Consider the following 20,297-nt stretch of genomic DNA (forward strand, 5'->3'; position numbering starts at 1 on the left):
AGGTCGTTCGCATACCGACTCATCGTAAGTTGTTGATTAGGCTTCACAACTTAACACTTAAATGGTTCTACTAATATGATTAGCAACACTATATATATATATATATATATATATATATATATATATATATATATATAAAATTAAAAGTATATGCTAATACTTTCAAAGACTTTTGATATTGAAATTTCAAGCTAAGATAAAACAATTTATCAAAACTCAAATCAAGTAAGCAGATGATTGAAATAACTAAGAATGTAAAAGCAAATCCTTAGCTTTCTTGAAAACTTAGGAGATAAAATTTATAAAAAATATGAAAAATACTTAAAATAAAATATTTTGTTGCTTGTCAATTGGGTATAATACTTATAGAATTTGGTAGTCTACTGCCAAAGATACCGCTTCTTGATATGCTTGAAACTTCATTTCCGAAACATGGGTTTGAGTCTTTTGGTCTAAGGTTGAATCCATGTGCTCCAATGACTCTTTTCAGGCTCGAGTTCATCTTATATTTCCTTATAAGGCTCGAGTCCTTTGGGTTGGGGTTGAATCTTATACCTTGGTTCCTCCTACAAGGGTCAACTTCTTAATTAAATTCAAACTTTTCCTTGTAGCTTGCACTTGAGTGAATGGGTTTGATTCCTTGATAAGTAGGTTAACTCCTTCCTAATATCTAAACCAAGATTTTTATGGAGATTTGAATACTTTATCTTGTGTATTTGGTTACTTTTATATGTACTTGACTCCATATGAGTATGTGCTTGATTCCTCTTCTGTTCAATAATTGTTTGTAACGACTTTTTGAACTCCTTTTTCAACAAATGTTGACTGTATTTAATTCTTGAGACATGTGCTCAACTCCATCAACTTTTCAACCATTACTTGTAACGAACTTTTGAACTTCATGTTGATTGTATTCAGTTGTAGGACATGTGAGGGAGATGAGGGAGTTGGGTGAGTTGTATGTGGATAGGACATTGGTGATCCGTACATGTTAAGGTGAGGAGGAAAATGTCAAGGTTATTTTGTTGAGATATAGTGTGAATGATTGAATTGTGGGTTGGCTTAGAGGTGGACTCAATTAAGAGTGAAAGTGAGGGTAAATGTTTTGGTGTGAGTGGTATGTTTGGCTATTGTGGAATCAAGGTGGGTAGTGATGGGGTATATGGGTGGTGTTCGGAATTAATTTGTCAGTGTTGTGAATTGTAGATGGATATGGTGGGATTTAATTTATGGGTGGAAAAAGAATGGATATGGGGGGTAAATTTGTGAGTACCAATAGCTTCATGTTGCTATTTGTTGTTCCATGCGTCTTGTGTTCACCATGCTTCCTTTTTTCGGTAGAGATGATTGTGGACAAGTGAGGAGTGTTTACCGGGATAGAATATGATTTTAAAAATATCTAGGGTCATGGGTTAAAAATAACATGAAAAATAAGTTAGGGAGGTTCAAAAAGAAAATAAGAGCTAGGGAGAAAATAGGGGGAGAATTTGGTTTCTCCTAAGATGTAGTGGTATGGATTTTTTTTTGTGCATGATTGTGGACCTAATGGGACTCTAGAATGAGGTGAAACAAGTGGAGAATGGTGAATAGATCATTTTTAGGGTTTTCTATGTAATATGGAAATTAAAAGGGAGGGCAAGGTTGAATCAGCTTGAGGAAGAAAAAAGAAAGTTCTGACAAAACTAACCTTTATAGTTTCTTAATGAATTATTTACTAGAAACTAACCTGTATAGAATATAGCTATAAAACTCACCTCTAAAAATTGACCTTTATAGAATATATCTCAGAATAGCAAATAGCTTATTTCTCCATAAAGTAGACTTGAATATATTTAATTTGGTATATAATTTCATATATAAAGCTCTCACTTTGAATCTCTTCTAGTTTCTTGATTTGCCTTATTCTGCAATAGGACCCAAATTGACTCCAAGGGGGATATCTCTTTACAAAGATATTAGATTGACTTGGTACTTATTGTTAAGTTATGAAGCCTAATTAACACCTTACGTAGAGTCGGCACATGATATATTGATTGTTGTTTCATTAAGGGTAATTTGGGGATTTCACATTGTTATGATCCTGGGATAAGTGTTTGGCTTTCCGATACCTACCAGGTCGGTCTTTTGGGTAGTATTGGTTAGGTACTTAAAATTTGGTATCAAAGCCACTACTTACGTTGGATGTTCGAATGCCATAGGGGGCGACCTAGCGGTGTCGTTAGAGTGGGCTGTAGCTAGAGTGTGTCGTCTTTGACATCGGCTCGTAATAAAGGAGCTTGTTGAGCGTTGGCTCGTAAGAGCTTGAGGGAAAGCTCTTTCTCCAATGGGTGTGTGATGTTATGATCCTGGGTTAAGTGTTTGGCTTTCTTCTACTTACCAAGTCAGTCTTTTGGGTAGTATTGGCTAGGTACTTAACACACATTTGTATTACGGTTACCATAATTTTCTCTTTATATTTGGGTGCATCGCAATTAGGATCCTGAGTTGTGGTAGCAAGAGGTATTTCTCTTGTAAACTACTTCATCATCATAGTGAATTATTACAGCAACGGAAGACAGGATGTAGTCTCACCTTGAGGCGGACCTGTATAAATCTTGTGTTTTTCGTGCTTGATTATTTCTTCTTCTGTAATTATTATTGCTCTCATTAGTATTGAATTACATTGTTTAATTCCTAAAACTTATTGCTTCCAAATCCAAACTTAAATATTCTTTATTAAATTATAATATTACTACATCAAAAATGAATATTTTGATATAGATAATCTGATAATTGTCAGATCTATTGTCTAGTTGTACTGATCTTCTATCTGTGTATAGTTGAGATAGAGAGGGTCACAAAGAAGGATTGTGTTGATACCAATTTGATAGAAACTCCTTGGAGATGGTCCCATCTTTTTCTTAAGATTGCAAGGGACTGAAGGAGAGAGGTTAAATGGGTTGGAGTAAGAGAGAAAAGAAAAAAAAAGAAGTAAAGTAGAGGAAGAGAGGGAGATAAAGAGAAATCTAGAAGGAAAAGAGAAAAAAAGAGGAGAGGTGCTAGGGCATGAATTAGAGAGAGAAAGAGAAGAGGAATGAGGGAGAGTAAACTAAAATAAATTCTTTCAATTTTGACAGCTTGCCCAAGCCAAGATCTCATCTATTTATAGTTTCTCAAGTAAATCAAATAGGAAACTCTAAAATGCTTAAATCCTAAAGTTACTTAATAAAAAACTTCCTAACACTCGCTTACTCTATTAGAGAGCTTCTCTCCTTGATATTTGGCCAAGAGAATGGCCAAAATGCCCTTGAGAGCTGGCATCCTCTCATGCATGCTTGGTGCCACTTTGGCATTTTTATTATTCTCTCTTTACCCTTTTATTACTCTTTTAATTTAGAAAATAGACCATTATAAAAAAAATCCCCTTTTTACCCTTCTACTACCTTAATTCACAAAAAAACTCGTAGATACATTGATTAATTCTTGGAATCTTTAACACTCTTCTCTTCTCTCTTGATAATTCTATTTTTTAAGTTCACACGAATCCTATACTTTTAAATCCCTATCTTTTTCTTATCTCTTCATAATCTATTTGTATGTGTATGTTTGAAGTTCTTTTACAAAATTGCTAGGAACAAATTTATACTATTGTTTTGGTTTCATTTTCTATGATGCATATTGAAGCTTTACAGAAATACATTTTACATTTCAAACTTAATATGAACAAACTAATATTTTGGACATGGAAGCATTCAATTTGATAAGATAGTTAAGAGAAAGAGGCATGACTACTCATAACGGTGTAGAATATGGAGAAAAGGCTTTGGTAGTATTATGAGTTTCTAAAGAAACAAATATTATCCACATTTCTAAGATTAGATTACTTATTTCTCATATGCATCTAATTTCTATTCTTTTTTCAACCTGTTTTTATTTTTCTTTTTTACAACATTACGGCTTTCGCAATTTGAAATAATTGTCTATCAAATAGACAATGGAAGAAATGTTCTTCATTTATGCAAATTGGAAAAAAAGTTGAAACCCAGAAAATTGTAATTTGTATAATTCAACTAACTGTTGGATCCTTTCACTCAAACATGTTTGTTAAAAAAAAAAAAAAAAATAGAGCGTCATCTCCTAAAATTTTCGTATTAAGTTAAAATAAATGATTCTATCTTTAGCTCCAGCATGTTTTAGTTTATGCTCCTACCTATTATCTGGACATACCAAGAGATTACGGTCTAATGAGGCTACTATGAAATACTTACTCATGGGTGGTTCATGGTTTTTCTTGGCTATATGGTTCATCGGAGGGAGAGATCGAACTTCAAGAAATAGTGAATAGTCTTATCAATACACAAATGTATAATTCACCAGGAATTTTAATTACACTTACGCATGAATGCGGTTCGTTCATCAAATTCTTACTTCTATATCTTTCGAGATGTTTGGATTTTTCTACTTCCAAATTTTAGAATTTTAATTTTTTTATGGTTATTTATATATGTTGGTATTGCAGACCTAATAGGAGATAGAGATGCATGATTAATAAATATATTTGTCTTTCATTTTTTTCAGATTTCTAATTTCAAAATGGAAGATGAGGGTTGACTTCTCCTTTTGAGTTAGTAAACCCTTTGCTTCTTTTACATTTTTTTTTTAAAAAATTTACTTCAAAAACTTTTAGTATTACTAAATTAATTATTATATATAATTAAATTAGATTATTTTATACTCGCACCCACGCCCAATATGGCGAACAGAGTTTTCACGGCCTTCCACTCTCGTCTCCCAACTCCTGGCGCACTAGGCATGGCATACACTCTCCCATTAATAAAATAAATAAAAAAATCACTAGTCGCCAGTCGACTGCCACAAATCCCAGAAAGAGGTTCACCACTCTCTACGCTTCTGATCCATCCACATAAACTGCCTTTCTTTTCAGTTTTGATAGGCTGCGTTTAGCACTAGGACCCCTCAAAGTAGCAATCTCCATCGAGTTTTTTTGCTTCACGTGAATGGTAGCGGTAGCGGACCCACAAGACTGCCACCCGTGAACAACATGCGAGTGCTCACGGGATAGCCAGATTTAAGAAATCACTGTTGCACGTTAACACAGAAAGAATAAAGCCAGAGGCGAGCTTAGGTCTTTGGACCATCTCAACTAAATTCCACGCCACAACGTTCCAAATGCCTAAGTGGTCTGCCCTCCTGTCCACTTCCATTTTGGAGATTTGAAAGAGAAAGCACTGAGCTGGTTAATGTGTAATTTAATTCATTCTTCCGAAAAACCATTATCAACCGATTTTTTTTTTGTCAATTAAAAGGAAAAGAAATTGCTATCTGTTACCTTAATCTGGAACTCCAAATTTTAAGCAAAATTTAGAGTCTATGAGTTAATTTGAGCTTTGTTTACTTAGCTTCTAAATGGCAATATCATCATCATCCCAAACTCGTATTTATAATACGACTTCCTGGTCAAGATTATCAATTTAGGCATGACGAACGCCCGAAAATCCGCCCAATTCCTCTCGCAGTTGCCGTCTGCCCGTGTTATAAATAAGATACAGACAGAATATGATTATGCAGATTAGAGGATTTTCTTCTACGCTTTTTCTAGCCATTTACTGCGGGATTTCCGACTAAGAAACCGTTAAATTAGTCAAGGATGTATAGGAGCATTCCCATTACGGAAGCTAAACGAGTGAGGAGAACCCTCCGCCTATAAAACGCTCCCCCCCCCCGGTCCTCTCTCTTGGTACTAACAGCAGCGCCCTTTCCTAAAATAGCATGGTTTTACAGAGGACGAAGGTAAACTCAAGAACAGACTTCCTCTTTTCTTTCAGCTGGTAGCTTCCCGTTTTACATGTATCCAGGTCAAAATGTTCGAAACCTCGACCTGTTTGCTCTTGTTTTGCTCTGCAAAATATAAGAAGAAACGTTTGGATTTGGTCTCATTTGACTGATGAGTTTATTTCCCTTACACATTTTTTCTTTTTCAATTTCTTTTCTCTGCTTATTATGGGTAATTTTTTTGTATAGTCGTCGTTACCAATCTTCTCCCAACCCGTTTCTCTTCTTCCCCCTCCACCGAATTCCAGATTTTGACCTGACAGTCTCCTAACGAATTCTGCAGATGCTTCGGTTGTCTTTGCTGATTCTCGTGGGAATGGTGGGGCTACGAGGTGCAGAATGTCGCAGAGGGCGAGAAATGACATCGTGGACGTACGAATCAACCAGCTGCCGATCTCACACCGCCTCGCTTACGGACTTCGGCGGCGTCGGCGATGGACAAACGTCCAACACCAATGCATTTCATGCCGCAGTGGAACATCTAAGCCAGTTCTCTGACGACGGCGGCTCCCAACTCTACGTTCCACCCGGAAAATGGCTCACCGGATGTTTCAATCTCACCAATCATTTCACTCTTTACCTCCACAAAGATGCTCTTATTCTCGGCACTCAGGTCTTTCTCCCCGTCCTTCTCTGTTTCTTCTTCCGATTTTTATGTTTTCTCCATTTTTATCAGTTGACTAATCCGACATTAGCGCCACATCAGAGACTGGCCATAGCGATATTGACATATTTCATCGATAAATCAGCAATATAGTATACATTCACTATTCAGTGATTCTAGTTTCTCTTCCTTTAAAAATTTTCAATTTAAAAAAATCAGAAAGAAGGTCGTAGGCGGTCGCTCGTTTAAATCAATAGCGAGACCCTTTAGGCCAATGCCCAAGAAAGGACCACCCGTCGTCGGACTAGGAATGGAGGCGGAGACGGAGACGTCCCCGGCCTGTGCAGTGGCCAATGCAGCGCCACGGGAAGTTAGTCTTAGCTTTTGCTCCTCTGAGCGTCCGAGCGGCACTGTCGTAAGCCATGGCGGCCTCCTTCCAGGTGTCAAACGTGCCTAGCCACACCCGCCCCTGCTTCCACGAATCCCATAATACATCCTTGGATCTAGAGCTCAGGTTGTATTGGGCCCATCCACGATTGCAGCTGGGGGAAGCGCACCGACTTCGCAATTTGTAATTGGGAGTCGGTAGAAAGAAGCCGTCTCCACTTTGACTTTCAGTCTATGCTACTAATTTTCTCCATAAAAAACACATCTTTTGTCCATGGTCAGTGGCGGTTACCACTCCTTTGAAAGCAAAGCGACGAATTTGGATTCTTTTAGGTTTTGAAATCGTCCCCATCGAATCTGGAGCTGTTTTTCAATAACCAATTCATGTTACGCAAACGGAATCTTTACAAGTGACAAATTTTTATTGTTTTAGGATATGAACGAGTGGCCTCTTATTAATCCTTTGCCTTCCTATGGGAGAGGAAGAGATAAGGCAGGAGGAAGATATTGCAGTCTCATTTCTGGAAGTAATCTTACTGATGTTGTTATTACAGGTAATAACTCGAACTAGCTTTTTATAAAGACCTGTTAAAATTTTATTTATACTCACCTCGTTTGCGTCTCTGTTTCCTTTGTTGCTTTTTCAGGGGACAATGGCACCATTGATGGACAGGGTGAAATGTGGTGGAAGAACTTTGAAACAAATAAGCTCCAGTATACTCGTGGATATCTCATTGAGCTCATGTACTCGGACCAGGTTTTGATATCCAATGTTACTTTGGTTAACTCCCCTTCATGGAATGTTCATCCCGTTTACAGCAGGTTTGACCTCACTCTGTACTTCTTTTCTAAATCCGTTTCATTATGTTGCTTGATTCCATCGTAACTGATTTATATGCTGCTACTATTATTTTCAGCAATATTATCGTGAAAGGCGTCACCATTCTTGCTCCAGTTACGTCGAAAAATACCGATGGAATCAACCCAGGTTTGTGACCCTTGTCCTGTCATCGCCGGAGTTACAGTTGAAGATTTCTCTTTGATGTTTGCTTAATTAACCGATGGTTCAAATGATTTTCAGATTCTTGCTCCAATGTTAAGATTGAGGACTGTTTCATTGTTTCCGGCGATGACTGTGTCGCAATAAAAAGCGGATGGGATCAATACGGAATTGCCTTCGGAATGCCGACGGAGCACATAATAATCCGCCGCCTTACCTGCATATCCCCTACCAGCGCTGTCATCGCCCTCGGCAGTGAGATGTCCGGCGGCATACGGGACGTCCGAGCGGAGGACATCGTTGCCATCCAATCGGAATCCGGCGTCAGAATCAAGACGGCCATCGGGAGAGGAGGATACGTGAAGGACATCTTCGTCAAGGGAATGAACTTGCACACCATGAAATGGGTATTCTGGATGACGGGCGCTTACGGCTCCCACGCCGATGACAACTGGGACCCAAACGCCATTCCTATCATCGAAGGCATCAATTACAGAGATGTGGTCGCAGAGAATGTCACCATGGCCGGACAGTTGGAGGGATTGGAGAAGTCCTTTTTCAAACGGATTTGCATCTCCAATGTCACGATTGAGATGGCGACACTGAAATCCAAGAAAAAGCTGCCATGGAATTGCACTTATGTAGAAGGGGGTTCCAACTCTGTGACTCCCCTTCCCTGTCCTGAACTCCCCTTTCAAGAATACGGATCCCAGTCATGCGAGTATCCAGAGGATCGATTGCCGATCGATGATGTAGAGATCAAGTCGTGTAAAGCCATGGTTGCGAGTACAAGTTAATAAAATAAGGAAATAGATATTTCTCTGAAATTTGAATTTCTGAAAGCTTTCAATGGTTGTTTTTCTCACTTAGATTTTCTGTTTATTTTTGTTCTGTATTCTTCAAATACTGTAGGCTCCCTTAGAGATACATATATAAATAAGTTGTTGCACCCATGATAGTTGTCGTTGCATACATTGGACACCATAGGTTCACTTGTATCTTTGGAGGAAATTTGTCATATTAGCACATTTCAAGGGAAGAGAGTAGACCACATCTTACAACATGTTTAAGCTTGATCGTTTGATTGTTGCTCACTAATGTAGTTAGCAAAAGAAAATTGCTTGCAAAGATTGACCCTTTCAAATACAAGGTGGATGATTAAGGTACAAATGAATATCGTTTACCCCTAAGTACATTGATTTCAAAAAGATGGATGACAAAAAAACACTTGACTAATGTCAAGAGAGAAACTTTAGTAAGTCAATTCAGCAATAATTATTATGTATCTTCTCATAAGATTGATTATTAGGCTTCTTGACATATTATATTAACATTTTATGATAGTTGTAGTTTTGTAGACAATTGAGAGTGATTCCATGAATAAATCATTCTGAAATGAGAATTTTATTTTTAACCCTATTATGTCTTGCAAGGCACAAACTTAGAAAAGGGGAGTAAATAGGTTTTGTGTTCTAATAATAACTTTTAAACACTTTTTAAACTCTTCTTGTGAAATTCTTATATTATGAGATAGTCTATATATGCAAATGAATATGAAATAAAGTCTCTAGGCACATAAAAAAATTGCCACAATAGATTTAAGTGGTTTTTATAGTAGTTTACCACCTAAACTCAACTTGATAATCACTTCTAATGTGTCTTGTTAGGTCCAATGAAGAAAAAATTTAGGGTGGAAGTGAATAGAGATGCTAAAGTTTGTTGCGAAGATTGACTCCATTTTAATTTAAATCCTATTTGTGCATTTATACCTTCAAGTAATCCAAAGTGCATAAGTAACTTTACAATTGAAACACAACCATAATCAAAGTAGGTGTAGAAGTAATCAAAGTCAAAGCACATGTAGAATTTATAGTAGTTGTTTATAGGAACACAAAACGTGCCATGTTGTTGTAGAGATCTCAAATTTTATGATTTTTGCCAAGCGTAGTGCAATGATTTTCAAAAAAATGAATGATCAAATTCTCCCCTATGATCACTCCTAATTTTGACAACGGTACGATCATGTTCTTTTCAAGACATGTTCATCATGACTAATTACGCCCTTGTACCATCTTTGTAAGATGACACCTTATTTACAATCATGACACCTCTCTTGGACGTGTGGGCCTTCTCCATACTCGTGTCGGCTTGGGGGCATCTAATAAAGAAGCCCTCTTCCTCGAAGCTCCTTTCAAATATTGCAATATTCTTTCCAATGTTTGTCCATGAGTAATGTTGAATTTATGGAAAAGAGAAAAACTTCATTGACTTCTTATAATCAGAGTACATGAACCTTTATTTATAATAGAAGAAGATAGTAGAGTCCAAGTACAATAAAACTACATTTGTCCCAATTACACCCAAACTCTAACACTTAAAGATGGGTCCTAGCATTATTAAATAACTCAATATAGATAAAAGACAAACATAACTCAAATTAGAATTCTTCTAGGACGTGACCATAAGATAAAGGTGCATTTGTGAGTTCTTTTTTATCTTCCAACTTATGTGATAAGGATGTTAGTTTGTGGTAATCATGGAGGGTCCTACTTCATTGAATTTATGGAAAAGAGAAATACTTCATTGACTTATTATAATTAGAGTACATGAACCTCTATTTATAATAGAGGAAAGTAGTAGAGTCCAACTACAATTAAACTGCTTTTGTCCCAATTACACCCAAACTCTAACACTTAAAGATAAGTCCTAGCATAATTAAATAACTCAAACTAAAACTCTTCTATGAGAATGTGACCATAAGATAAAGATGATAGCTTGTGGCTATCTTTGTGGGTCCCACTTGATCTTCTAATTAGCTCGTGGTTATCTTTGTGAGTCCTTCTTGATCTTCCAACCAGTTTGTGGTTATCTTTGTGAGTCCCACTTGATCTTCCAACTTATATGATAAGGACGCCAACTCGTGGTAATCATGGTGGGTCCTACTTCTTTTGGGCTTGGGCCCATCTTACAATACTCTTAGATATATGGACCTTCCTTGATCGTGTGGGCTTTGGCCCATTCCAACAAGTAAGTTGTGGATTGTGCATGTATTGATTTACCACACTTACTATATATGAGATATTCGGTCTTGTTACACAAAGATAAATAAGTTTTCTCACAAGTCCTTGATATTTCCCAATATCCACATCTTCTCAGAGCCTGCAAATAATTTAATATTTGAATCCATGGGGTTATCTATTAGTCAACACCCCATCATTCCTATCTCCTCTAGTAGATCAAGGAAATATTTCCTCTGAGATAGTATAATCCCATGTTTGGACTATAATTCCTCAATACCCAGAAAGTATTTAAATAGTCCAAGATATTTTGTCTTGAACTCTTCACATATCTTCTCTTTGGTTTCCTGAATGCCATCAGAATCATTATCAGTTAGGAAAATATCATAAACATAGACTACTAGAAGTATGTTATGGACTCAATAGCACACCGAGTCACCCAAAGGAGGAGACAATGACTCACAGGGTTCACTAGTTTAACTTTCATTATTTATATTGCTTTCAGTTTAATTTTTAATTAATTATGTAATGAGCAAGGATGTAGGGGTAAAATTGGCATTGTTAGCCTAAAACACTTATGACGTCAAATACCCTATTTAAAGGGTAAGGAAATAGAAGAAAGGCAAGTTTGGAATTAGGTTAAATAGGATTGGGAGCTCTCCTTGACGAGCTCTAGGGTTGGAAGGTCTCCTTGACGAGCTCCAAGGTATGTTCTTGATTTGATCTTTCATGCTTTTCATCTTGAATTCTGTTGGTATTTAGACTACTCGAGATAGAAAGGAGGAAGGGAGTTTAATCACTCTTTTTCGAGTTTAAGAAGGGTTTTGCCTCTTTCACGGAATACCAGAGAGGAAGAAGGGTTTTGTGTTAACCATACCAGGGAAGAGGAGGTGTTCAGGCTGGTTAATCGAATTGCATAGAAAGGAGGTAATTTTAATCTCTTTTCCGAGTGTAGAAGAGTTAGAAAATTATCTCTTTTCCCATACATGATCAATATCAGTATTGTAGAGAAACCCTACACCCTTGACGTGAGTCTAAAATAGGGGTTTCATTTGTTGGGTCAAGAACAACCCCATTAGTCTTCTAGTTGCATAGATGACTAAGAAAAGAAAACTCCTTTTCAAGCATCACGATCACAACAAGAGAAAAGGGAGTTTTTGATTCATTACAGTGATCAAGAACCCTCTTAACGTGCTGGATTCACAACTACCTCGCCGAGTTACTAGATCCATGGCTAGGGATCATAACAACTTGGTATCAGAGCAGAGTAACACGGTGGAGATCAGCAACAATGATTTAAAGGAGTTGATGCTAAGAGGTCAGGCAGAGAATGACAGAAAATTTGCTCAATGCATGGAGATGTTCTCTAAAATTAATCTCGATATGGAGAGATTGAATGAAAAGATGGACAACATAACAACTGGTCTAACGACTGGAAGGAACACAATTCTAAAACAAAGGGGAGAGGACTACTCGCATGACAGAGGGGGAGATGAGTTTGCTGGGTGCACTAGCTTCACTGGCCAGCCGGGACACTTCAACCAAGGAGGAGGCACCGTACCCAAGTATACTAAACTTGATTTTCCTACTTTTAATGGGTCAAAAGATCCTTTGATTTGGTTGTATAGAAATGAAAAAAAATTTAGCCATCAACGAACAGTAGCTAATGATAGGGTAGAGTTGGTTGCTTTCCAGTTATTGGGGGAAGCACAACTTTGGTATCAGCAAGTTGAGTCGGATAAATTATTGGTAGACTGGGAGGAGTTTAATGAATTATGCATTCTACATTTTGGCCCTCTGGCTCACAGCAACCCTCAGGGGGATTTGGTGTTGTTATGCCAAACTGGCTCTATGGAAATATATCAAAAACAGTTGCAAGAAAAATTAGCAAGAGCGGGCAGGAGGGTTCGAGTGGACCATGTTGGAAGATGGGCTCAAGCCCACGAGCTCAAGACAAGAAGCCCACAAGTCAAAGGAGTGGCATATGTGTAAAATATGGTACTTTCCATAAAGATGGCATAGAAGTGTAAATATGTGTTCCTTTTATGTCTTTTGTTTTATCAAGTTGTAGCCCTAAGGGTATTGTAAAACTATAAATAAAGGCATTGGCTAAGAGGTAGGGCATTGAAGCACTCTCCTCTCTTTCCACAAATTCGTCCAACCCTCATTTTTCTTTTTGACGCAACCCTCTTCTCCCTTAATCCAAACTCTCTTCTTCCATGTTCTTCTTCTTCTCTTCTCCTTCACTCTTCTTCTTCTTCTTCTTTCTTGTTGATCTAAAGTTCCTTTCATGAGATCCTAAATTCTACATGGTATCAGAGCAAGGAGTTTAGGATCTCTTCATGGAGTTATTATGAAATCTGTTCAAGAAGTTGTAAAAGGAGTTCAGTCATAAAGAGATAAGTTCATTATCTTCTTATTTACGTTTTTTTTGTTTCCTTTTCTTATTTACATACTCCTTTTTACTGTTTTTCTTTACTTCTTGAATTTTGAGTCACATCAAGTCAAGATAAATCTTTATATGTTGTAAAGATTTATTTCTATGACTAAATTGATGTTATAATCTTGACTCCTTGTAAATCAATTACAAGAGTGATCAAGATCATTTGTTGTTTGCATCTTATTAAGATTGATGGATGAAATTCAATTACCTTTATGTAATTTGGATCCATCTCATTTGAGGTAGAATTCCAGCACATGTTGTTGTATCTTCTCCTACTTTAGGTTGCTCATGGGTTTGTGTTGTGTTGTTGGATGCCCATTACATGTTTAATGAAATGCCAACAGCCATGTACCCTTTGTAGTTCCATTTTTTTTAACTTCAACAATTGAATTTTTTTCTTATGTTGAAGTCTCCCATGAGCTGAAGATAAATCTCTTCCAAATGTCTTGGTTTGTCATTAAATCTTCTCTAAATTTTTGTCTATTGCTCGTTTGTGTTGAAGTTTGGATTAAGGCCTAATCAGTTGCATCTACTTTCTTCTCTTTGTTCTTATGAATACAAGAGAAGTTGAGTGATGGCTGGATGTTATTATCATTTGGTGCTTGCCCTTGTGAAAGAAATTGGTTCTTGTTCTCTTTTGTTGGTGATTGATTTGGTCTACGGGTTCTTCAAATTACATAGAGTAATTGTTTTTTGAAGAAGGTCTTTTCCCTTGACCTCCATATTTTACTTGCCTCATCATGGAGATTGGATACAATAGTAATAAGAGTGATATACTCTGTATTACTACAATTCCACTTAGAGGTCTCTCCAATTACATGAGCTGGTCACAATCAGTTCGGAGGGTTCTAATTACTCGTGACCTCTTGAGCCACGTTGTTAACTTTCCTCCTCCGATTAATGATGAAGACGCGTCCTACCACAAGTGGGTTAAGGATGATAACATGGTGATAAGTTGGCTCATTAATAGCATGGAAGAGCAGGTGGCCAACAATGTGGTCCACTTGGAAACCGCCAAGAACATATGGGACACTTGTGCCAAGCTTTACTCAAGCACTGCTTCATTACAAAAAATATATGATGTCTTACAAAACATGCTGCATACGAAACATGGAGATAATATTCACGAATTTTTGGCAAGGTTTCACGGTCTCCTTCAAGAATGGAAACTAGCTCAGCCATATTCCACTGATATTGCCGTTCAAGAACGACAAAGAGAAGCTTTGGCAGCAGCCATTTGCTTATCGGATATTAAACCATACCTTGAGGTGGCCAAAACTCAACTTCTAAGTTCTTCTGCTCTTCCATCCTTCGATGATATTAGTGCTACATTACTTAGAATACCAGATCCATCCCCTCCTTCTCCTATTGATGCTCCATCGATGATGTTCTCTGGCAATCGGGGAACATCTTTGTCATCCCGAGGACAGGGCAGAAATATGAGAGGGGGTCGAACTATGAGAGGGGCTGCAAATAGAAGTGGTAGAATGGGTCAGAATTCTTTTCGTATTTAGCCTCAACTTTGCACTTATTGTGGCCGTCAGAACCACCTTGTGGCATCATACTGGAAACTTCATGGCAAGCCTGATTGGGCCAGAGCTAACCCAGTCTCAGTTAATGTTGAGAAAAATGAAGATAAGGCTGAATCATCATCCGGAAATGTGACTCCTATGGCTGATGACTATGCTACATTTCAAAAAATGAAGTCCTTCATGGAATCATCTATTCCCTCATCATCTACTGCTGCCAAAACTATTCCTCAGGTATGCTTTCTTCCTCTTCTTCCTCTTCCTCTTGGATCATCGACTCCGGGGCCTCCGAACATCTATCAGGTAACAAACACTTGTTGCAGTCCTTATCTCCTTGTTATCCTCATAAATTCGTTACTATTGCTGATGGTACCCAAACCAAGGTCCTTGGCAAAGGTTCCTCCTCTCTTACTTCATCTATTCCCCTTCAAGATGTTTTGTTTGTTCCTCAATTTCCTTTAAATTTGCTCTCGGTTAGCCAATTGACCAAACAATTAAATTGCTCTATCACCTTCTCGCCGTCTTCTTGTGTCTTTCAGGATCTCACTACGAAGCGGGTGATTGGTGGCGGCCATGAAAAGGGGGTTTGTACTACTTCACTCTTCCACCATTAGCTGCATTATCGTCCACTACATCTGAGGCCCAACTTTGGCACAACCGACTTGGTCATCCATCTACCCCTTCACTTCATTCTTTGGTTCCATCTTTAAAAGGACTTTCTAATATCAGTTGTGAGGTTTGTCAATTAAGTAAACATGTCAGGAGTACATATTCTCCTCGTCTTACAACTACAAGTACTGCTCCGTTTGAGCTAATACATTCTGATGTATGGGGCCCTTTATGTGTCTCAAATATTTCCCAAGTTAAATATTTTGCCATTTTTGTTGATGATTTTACTTGAGTGACTTGGTTATTTCTATTTAAAGAGCGTTCCGAAATTCTTCCTTTGTTTAAAAATTTTCATGCTATGGTCTTGACACAATTTGGGAAGAAAATTCAAACCCTTAGATCTGATAATGCTAAGGAATACATGTCTCATGACTTCAAATCATTTTGTGAGAGTAATGGGCTTATTCATCAAACATCATGTGCCTATACTCCTCAACAAAATGGTGTTGCTGAAAGGCAGAATCGTCATCTTCTTGAAGTTGCTCGGGGCCTCCTCTACTCCATGAAGGTACCCTATTTCTATTGGCCTCATGCTATACTTACAACATGCTTTCTCATTAATAGGTTACCTTCATCAGTCCTTCATCATAAAACTCCTTACTCTGTGTTATTTAATGGTGAAGATCCTTTTTCTCTTCCTTTGAAAGTGTTTGGATGTACGTGTTTTGTTCATGTTACATCTCCACATAAAAATAAACTTGATCCTCGGTCTATGAAGTGCATTTTTTTGGGATACTCTCGCACCCAGAAAGGTTATGTTTGTTATAATCCTACCCTTCGGAGGATGTTTATCTCTAGGGATGTGACTTTCTTTGAGGACACTCCCTTCTACTCCTCCCATGATGCTCCTCCAGGATGGACTTGTCCTTCTACTACTCCTTGTCTGCTTGTGCCGTTCAATCTTGAAGTGGATCCATCCCCTGATACACCGGCCGTACCTTCACCTGTGGAGTTGTCAGATCCACCTAAGGTAAGTCCTTCTCCTCCTATGTATGGGCCTGAATTTGATACTCGGCCTATTGCTTTAAGAAAAGAACGTCGCTCCTGTACCACTTCACATCCTATCTCAAATTTTATGTCTCACCATCGCTTGTCTTCCGAGTGTTTTCAGTTTCTTGTGTCCCTTTCTTCTTCTTCCGTTCCACAGTCGTATCAGGAGGCCCTGAGACATCCAGGATGGAAGGCGGCTATGGATGAAGAAATGCACGCCTTATATGAAAACGAAACCTGGTACTTAACATCACTCCCGAAAGGTAAAAGACCGGTTGGTTGTCGATGGGTTTTTTTGGTGAAACATAATTCAGATGGATCGGTTGATCGTCTTAAAGCTCGACTGGTTGCTAAGGGCTATACGCAGTGCTATGGGATAGATTATGAGGAGACCTTCTCTCCTGTTGCAAAATTGAATTCGGTACGCATCATCTTATCTATTGCTACTAACTTCTCATGGCCCGTCTATTAGTTGGATGTTAAAAATGCTTTTTTAAATGGTGATATCAGTGTGGAAATTTATATGGTTCAACCACCTGGTTATGTGGTTGAGGGGGAGTCAGTATGCCGGTTAAAAAAGTCTTTATATGGGCTTAAGCAGTCTCCTCGTGTTTTGTTTGATAAATTTAGTCAAACACTCCTGCGGTTTGGTTTTCATCAGTGCTCAGTTGATCATTCCGTGTATTATAAAGATACGGTCAAAGGGAAAATATTATTGGCCGTATACGTGGATGATATTATCTTAACCGGTGATGATGCTTTGAGCATACAAGAGGTGAAACAGATGATATGTCAGGAATTCAAGACTAAAGACCTTGGTATGCTTAAATATTTTTTGGGTATAGAAGTTCTTCAATCCAAACATGGGATAATATTGTCTCAAAGGAAATATGTCTTGGATCTCCTTGAAGAAACAGGAATGAAGGGTTGTAGACCAGTTGACACACCTATGGATACAAATGTAAAATTATGTGCCACAAATGAAGAAGATATTGATATTGGCAAATATCAAAGACTCGTGGGAAAACTGATTTATCTCACGGTAACTAGGCCAGACATATCATATGCTGTAAGTGTGGTGAGTCAATTCATGCACAAACCACAAATTATCCACTGGTAGGCTTTAGAGAGAATATTATGTTATCTAAAAGGAGCTCCAGGAAGAGGATTGCTGTATAAAAAACATGGGCACTTCAATATAGAAGGCTTCTCAGATGCAGATTGGGCTGGATCTCCTGATGATAGAAAATCTACATCAGGATATTGTACTCTAGTTGGGGGAAACTTGGTTACATGGAAAAGTAAGAAGCAAAATGTGGTTGCAAGATCTAGCGCCGAAGCAGAATACAGAGCTATGGCCCATACCGTTAGTGAACTTTTATGGATTCGGACCCTTCTTACCGAACTAGGTTTTTATAAAAAGGGGTCCATGAATCTGCATTGTGATAATCAAGCAGCTATTCATATCACTTCAAATTCAGTTTTTCATGAAAGAACTAAACATATTGAGGTGGATTGTCATTTTATACGGGAGAAGTTTCAAGCAGGAATAATCTCTCTCAAACATGTGTCATCTCAAGAGCAAGTAGCTGATATTCTCACTAAACCCATTACATCTAAAATCCTATCGTTTATATGTGGCAAGCTGGGTATTTATGATGTATTTTCTCCTCCAGCTTGAGGGGGAGTGTTGGAAGATGGGCTCAAGCCCACGAGCTCAAGACAAGAAGCCCACACGTCAAAGGAGTGGCATATGTGTAAAATATGGTATTTTCCATAAAGATGGCATAGAAGTGTAAATATGTGTTCCTTTTATTTCTTTAGTTTTATCAAGTTGTTGCCCTAAGGGTTTTGTAAAACTATAAATAAAGGCATTGGCTAAGAGGTAGGGCATTGAAGCACTCTCCTCTCTTTCCACAAATTCGTCCAGCCCTCATTTTTCTTTTTGACGCAACCCTCTTCTCCCTTAATCCAAACTCTCTTCTTCCACGTTCTTCTTCTTCTTCTTCTTTCTTGTTGATCTAAAGTTCCTTTCATGAGATCCTAAATTCTACAGACCGGCAAGTAAATTTATTTACGGCAGGCCTTAATGAGTCTTTACGGCTAGAGGCAGAGTTATATGCACTTGTTGACTTAGCCAGAGCAATGAATCTAGCCCGAGCATTCGAACATCGACAAAAATTCCAGCACAAAAGACCACCATGGCCAAGGGAATAGAGCCCTTCCTCTACGTGGCAAGGACGACGTAATACTCCTTCTTAGGCATTTCAGTCAGTAGTACCTCCTCCAAGAAACACGTCGGGCAATCCTATGATGGCTGATACAAGATCTACTAATCCTCCACCTAAATATATCAAAAAATTGACAAGTGCTGTGATGGCGGAAAGGCGGTCCTAGAATCTGTGTTACAATTGTGATGAATAGTATCGGGCAGATCACCAATGCAAAAGGTTGTTTTGGCTCAAAGTGGATGAAGTAAATACTCCAGATGATACGAATGAGATTATAGAGGAGGAACCATTGGAAATTTCTTTGCATGACATTACAGGTTAAAAATTGCCCACAACTATGCAAGTCCGTGCTCAGGTCCTTGATCAGGAACTTGTGGGACTAGTGGATTCAAGGAGTACCCAAAAATTTCTTAGCTTAACTGCGGCCCAACATCTGCAGTTACAGATCCTTCCACATCCGACAGCCATAGTCTCAGTGGCTAATGGGAAAAAATGTTTGAGTTATGGGATCAGCAAGGCGGTAAATTTTTCCATTGGTACTACTTTATTTCATGCTGAATTTTTTGTCATACCTCTAGTGGGTTTTCATATGGTATTGGGCATTAAATGGTTACAAACATTGGGACCTATTATGTAGGACTTCTCAGCTATAACCATGAGTTTTTTCTTGCACGATAGCCAAGTGCTCCTACAAGGGAGTCAAGTAGACAAACCACATCACATTCATTCTATGCAAGCCCAAGACGCTGCAAAAAGCACTCTTGATAATCTTATTGACGAGTTCTCCGACCTCTTCCATGACCTCTTCCTGGAGGCACTATGATCACCGGATTTGTTTGAAACCAGGGTCTGATGTGGTGGTCGTTTGACTATACCGGTATCCACACCTCCAGAAAGACGAGATCGAGAGACAGTGCCAGGTGATGTTACAACAGGGCCTTACTCGCAACAACAGGTCCCCGTTCTCTTCACCCATTTTGCTTGTGAAGAAACATGATGGCACGTGGAAAATCTGTATTGATCATCGAGAATTAAATGCACAAACAGTGAAGGATAAGTTCCCAATTCCAATAGTGGAGGAGCTCCTCGATGAGTTACATGGGTCGTGGGTCTTTACGAAATTGGACTTACATTCGGGATATCATCAGCTTCACATGCACCCCTCTGACATTGAGAAGACAACATTCCGCACACATCACGACCATTTTGAGTTTGTGGCCATGCCGTTCGGGTTATCAAATGCACCTTCAACTTTCCAAGCGCTGATTAATGAGGTATTTAGCACTTATCTTGTTTTTTTTTTATGATATACTCATATATAGCAAGTCCAAAGAAGAAATTTTAGCACATTTAAGGATTGTGTTTGAATTACTACAAGCACATCAGCTATATTTGAAACAATCCAAATACTCCTTTGTGGCTTCTTATGTTACTTACATCAGCCACATTATATCACGTGAAGTGGTCACTGTTGATCCCGAGAAGATTCAAGTAATTCGTGAGTGGCCACAACCTCAGTCTTGCTCAGCTTTGCGCGGATTTTTGGGTCTAGCGGGCTATTACCGCAAATTCATTCGGAATTACGGTCCTCTGGC

At 38.4% G+C, this 20,297-nt stretch overlaps 1 protein-coding gene across 1 annotated transcript; it reads left to right on the forward strand.

Annotated features, from left to right (window-relative positions):
* Positions 1–5,509: 5,509 nt before the first annotated feature.
* LOC137934774 (probable polygalacturonase) lies at positions 5,510–8,817 on the forward strand. Its single transcript, XM_068779300.1, has 6 exons — positions 5,510–5,790; positions 6,116–6,445; positions 7,257–7,377; positions 7,471–7,645; positions 7,741–7,811; positions 7,905–8,817. Exons 1-6 carry the CDS (start codon positions 5,770–5,772, stop codon positions 8,618–8,620), a joined length of 1,434 nt encoding a protein of 477 aa, XP_068635401.1. The 5' UTR covers positions 5,510–5,769; the 3' UTR covers positions 8,621–8,817.
* Positions 8,818–20,297: the final 11,480 nt, after the last annotated feature.

Source organism: Aristolochia californica, unplaced genomic scaffold (genome assembly GCF_029961685.1).
Source record: "Aristolochia californica isolate CCGP_79_NKW_82.1479 unplaced genomic scaffold, dmAriCali1.0.hap1 SCAF_6, whole genome shotgun sequence".
Lineage (NCBI taxonomy): Eukaryota > Viridiplantae > Streptophyta > Magnoliopsida > Piperales > Aristolochiaceae > Aristolochia > Aristolochia californica.

Excerpts from the sequence above, each read along its gene's own strand:
- LOC137934774 (XM_068779300.1), top strand. The coding sequence starts at position 5,770 with ATGGTTTTACAGAGGACGAAG. Across the intron at positions 5,791-6,115 it reads TGGTTTTACAGAGGACGAAG|ATGCTTCGGTTGTCTTTGCT; the intron begins GTAAACTCAAGA and ends CGAATTCTGCAG. Across the intron at positions 7,378-7,470 it reads TACTGATGTTGTTATTACAG|GGGACAATGGCACCATTGAT; the intron begins GTAATAACTCGA and ends TTGCTTTTTCAG.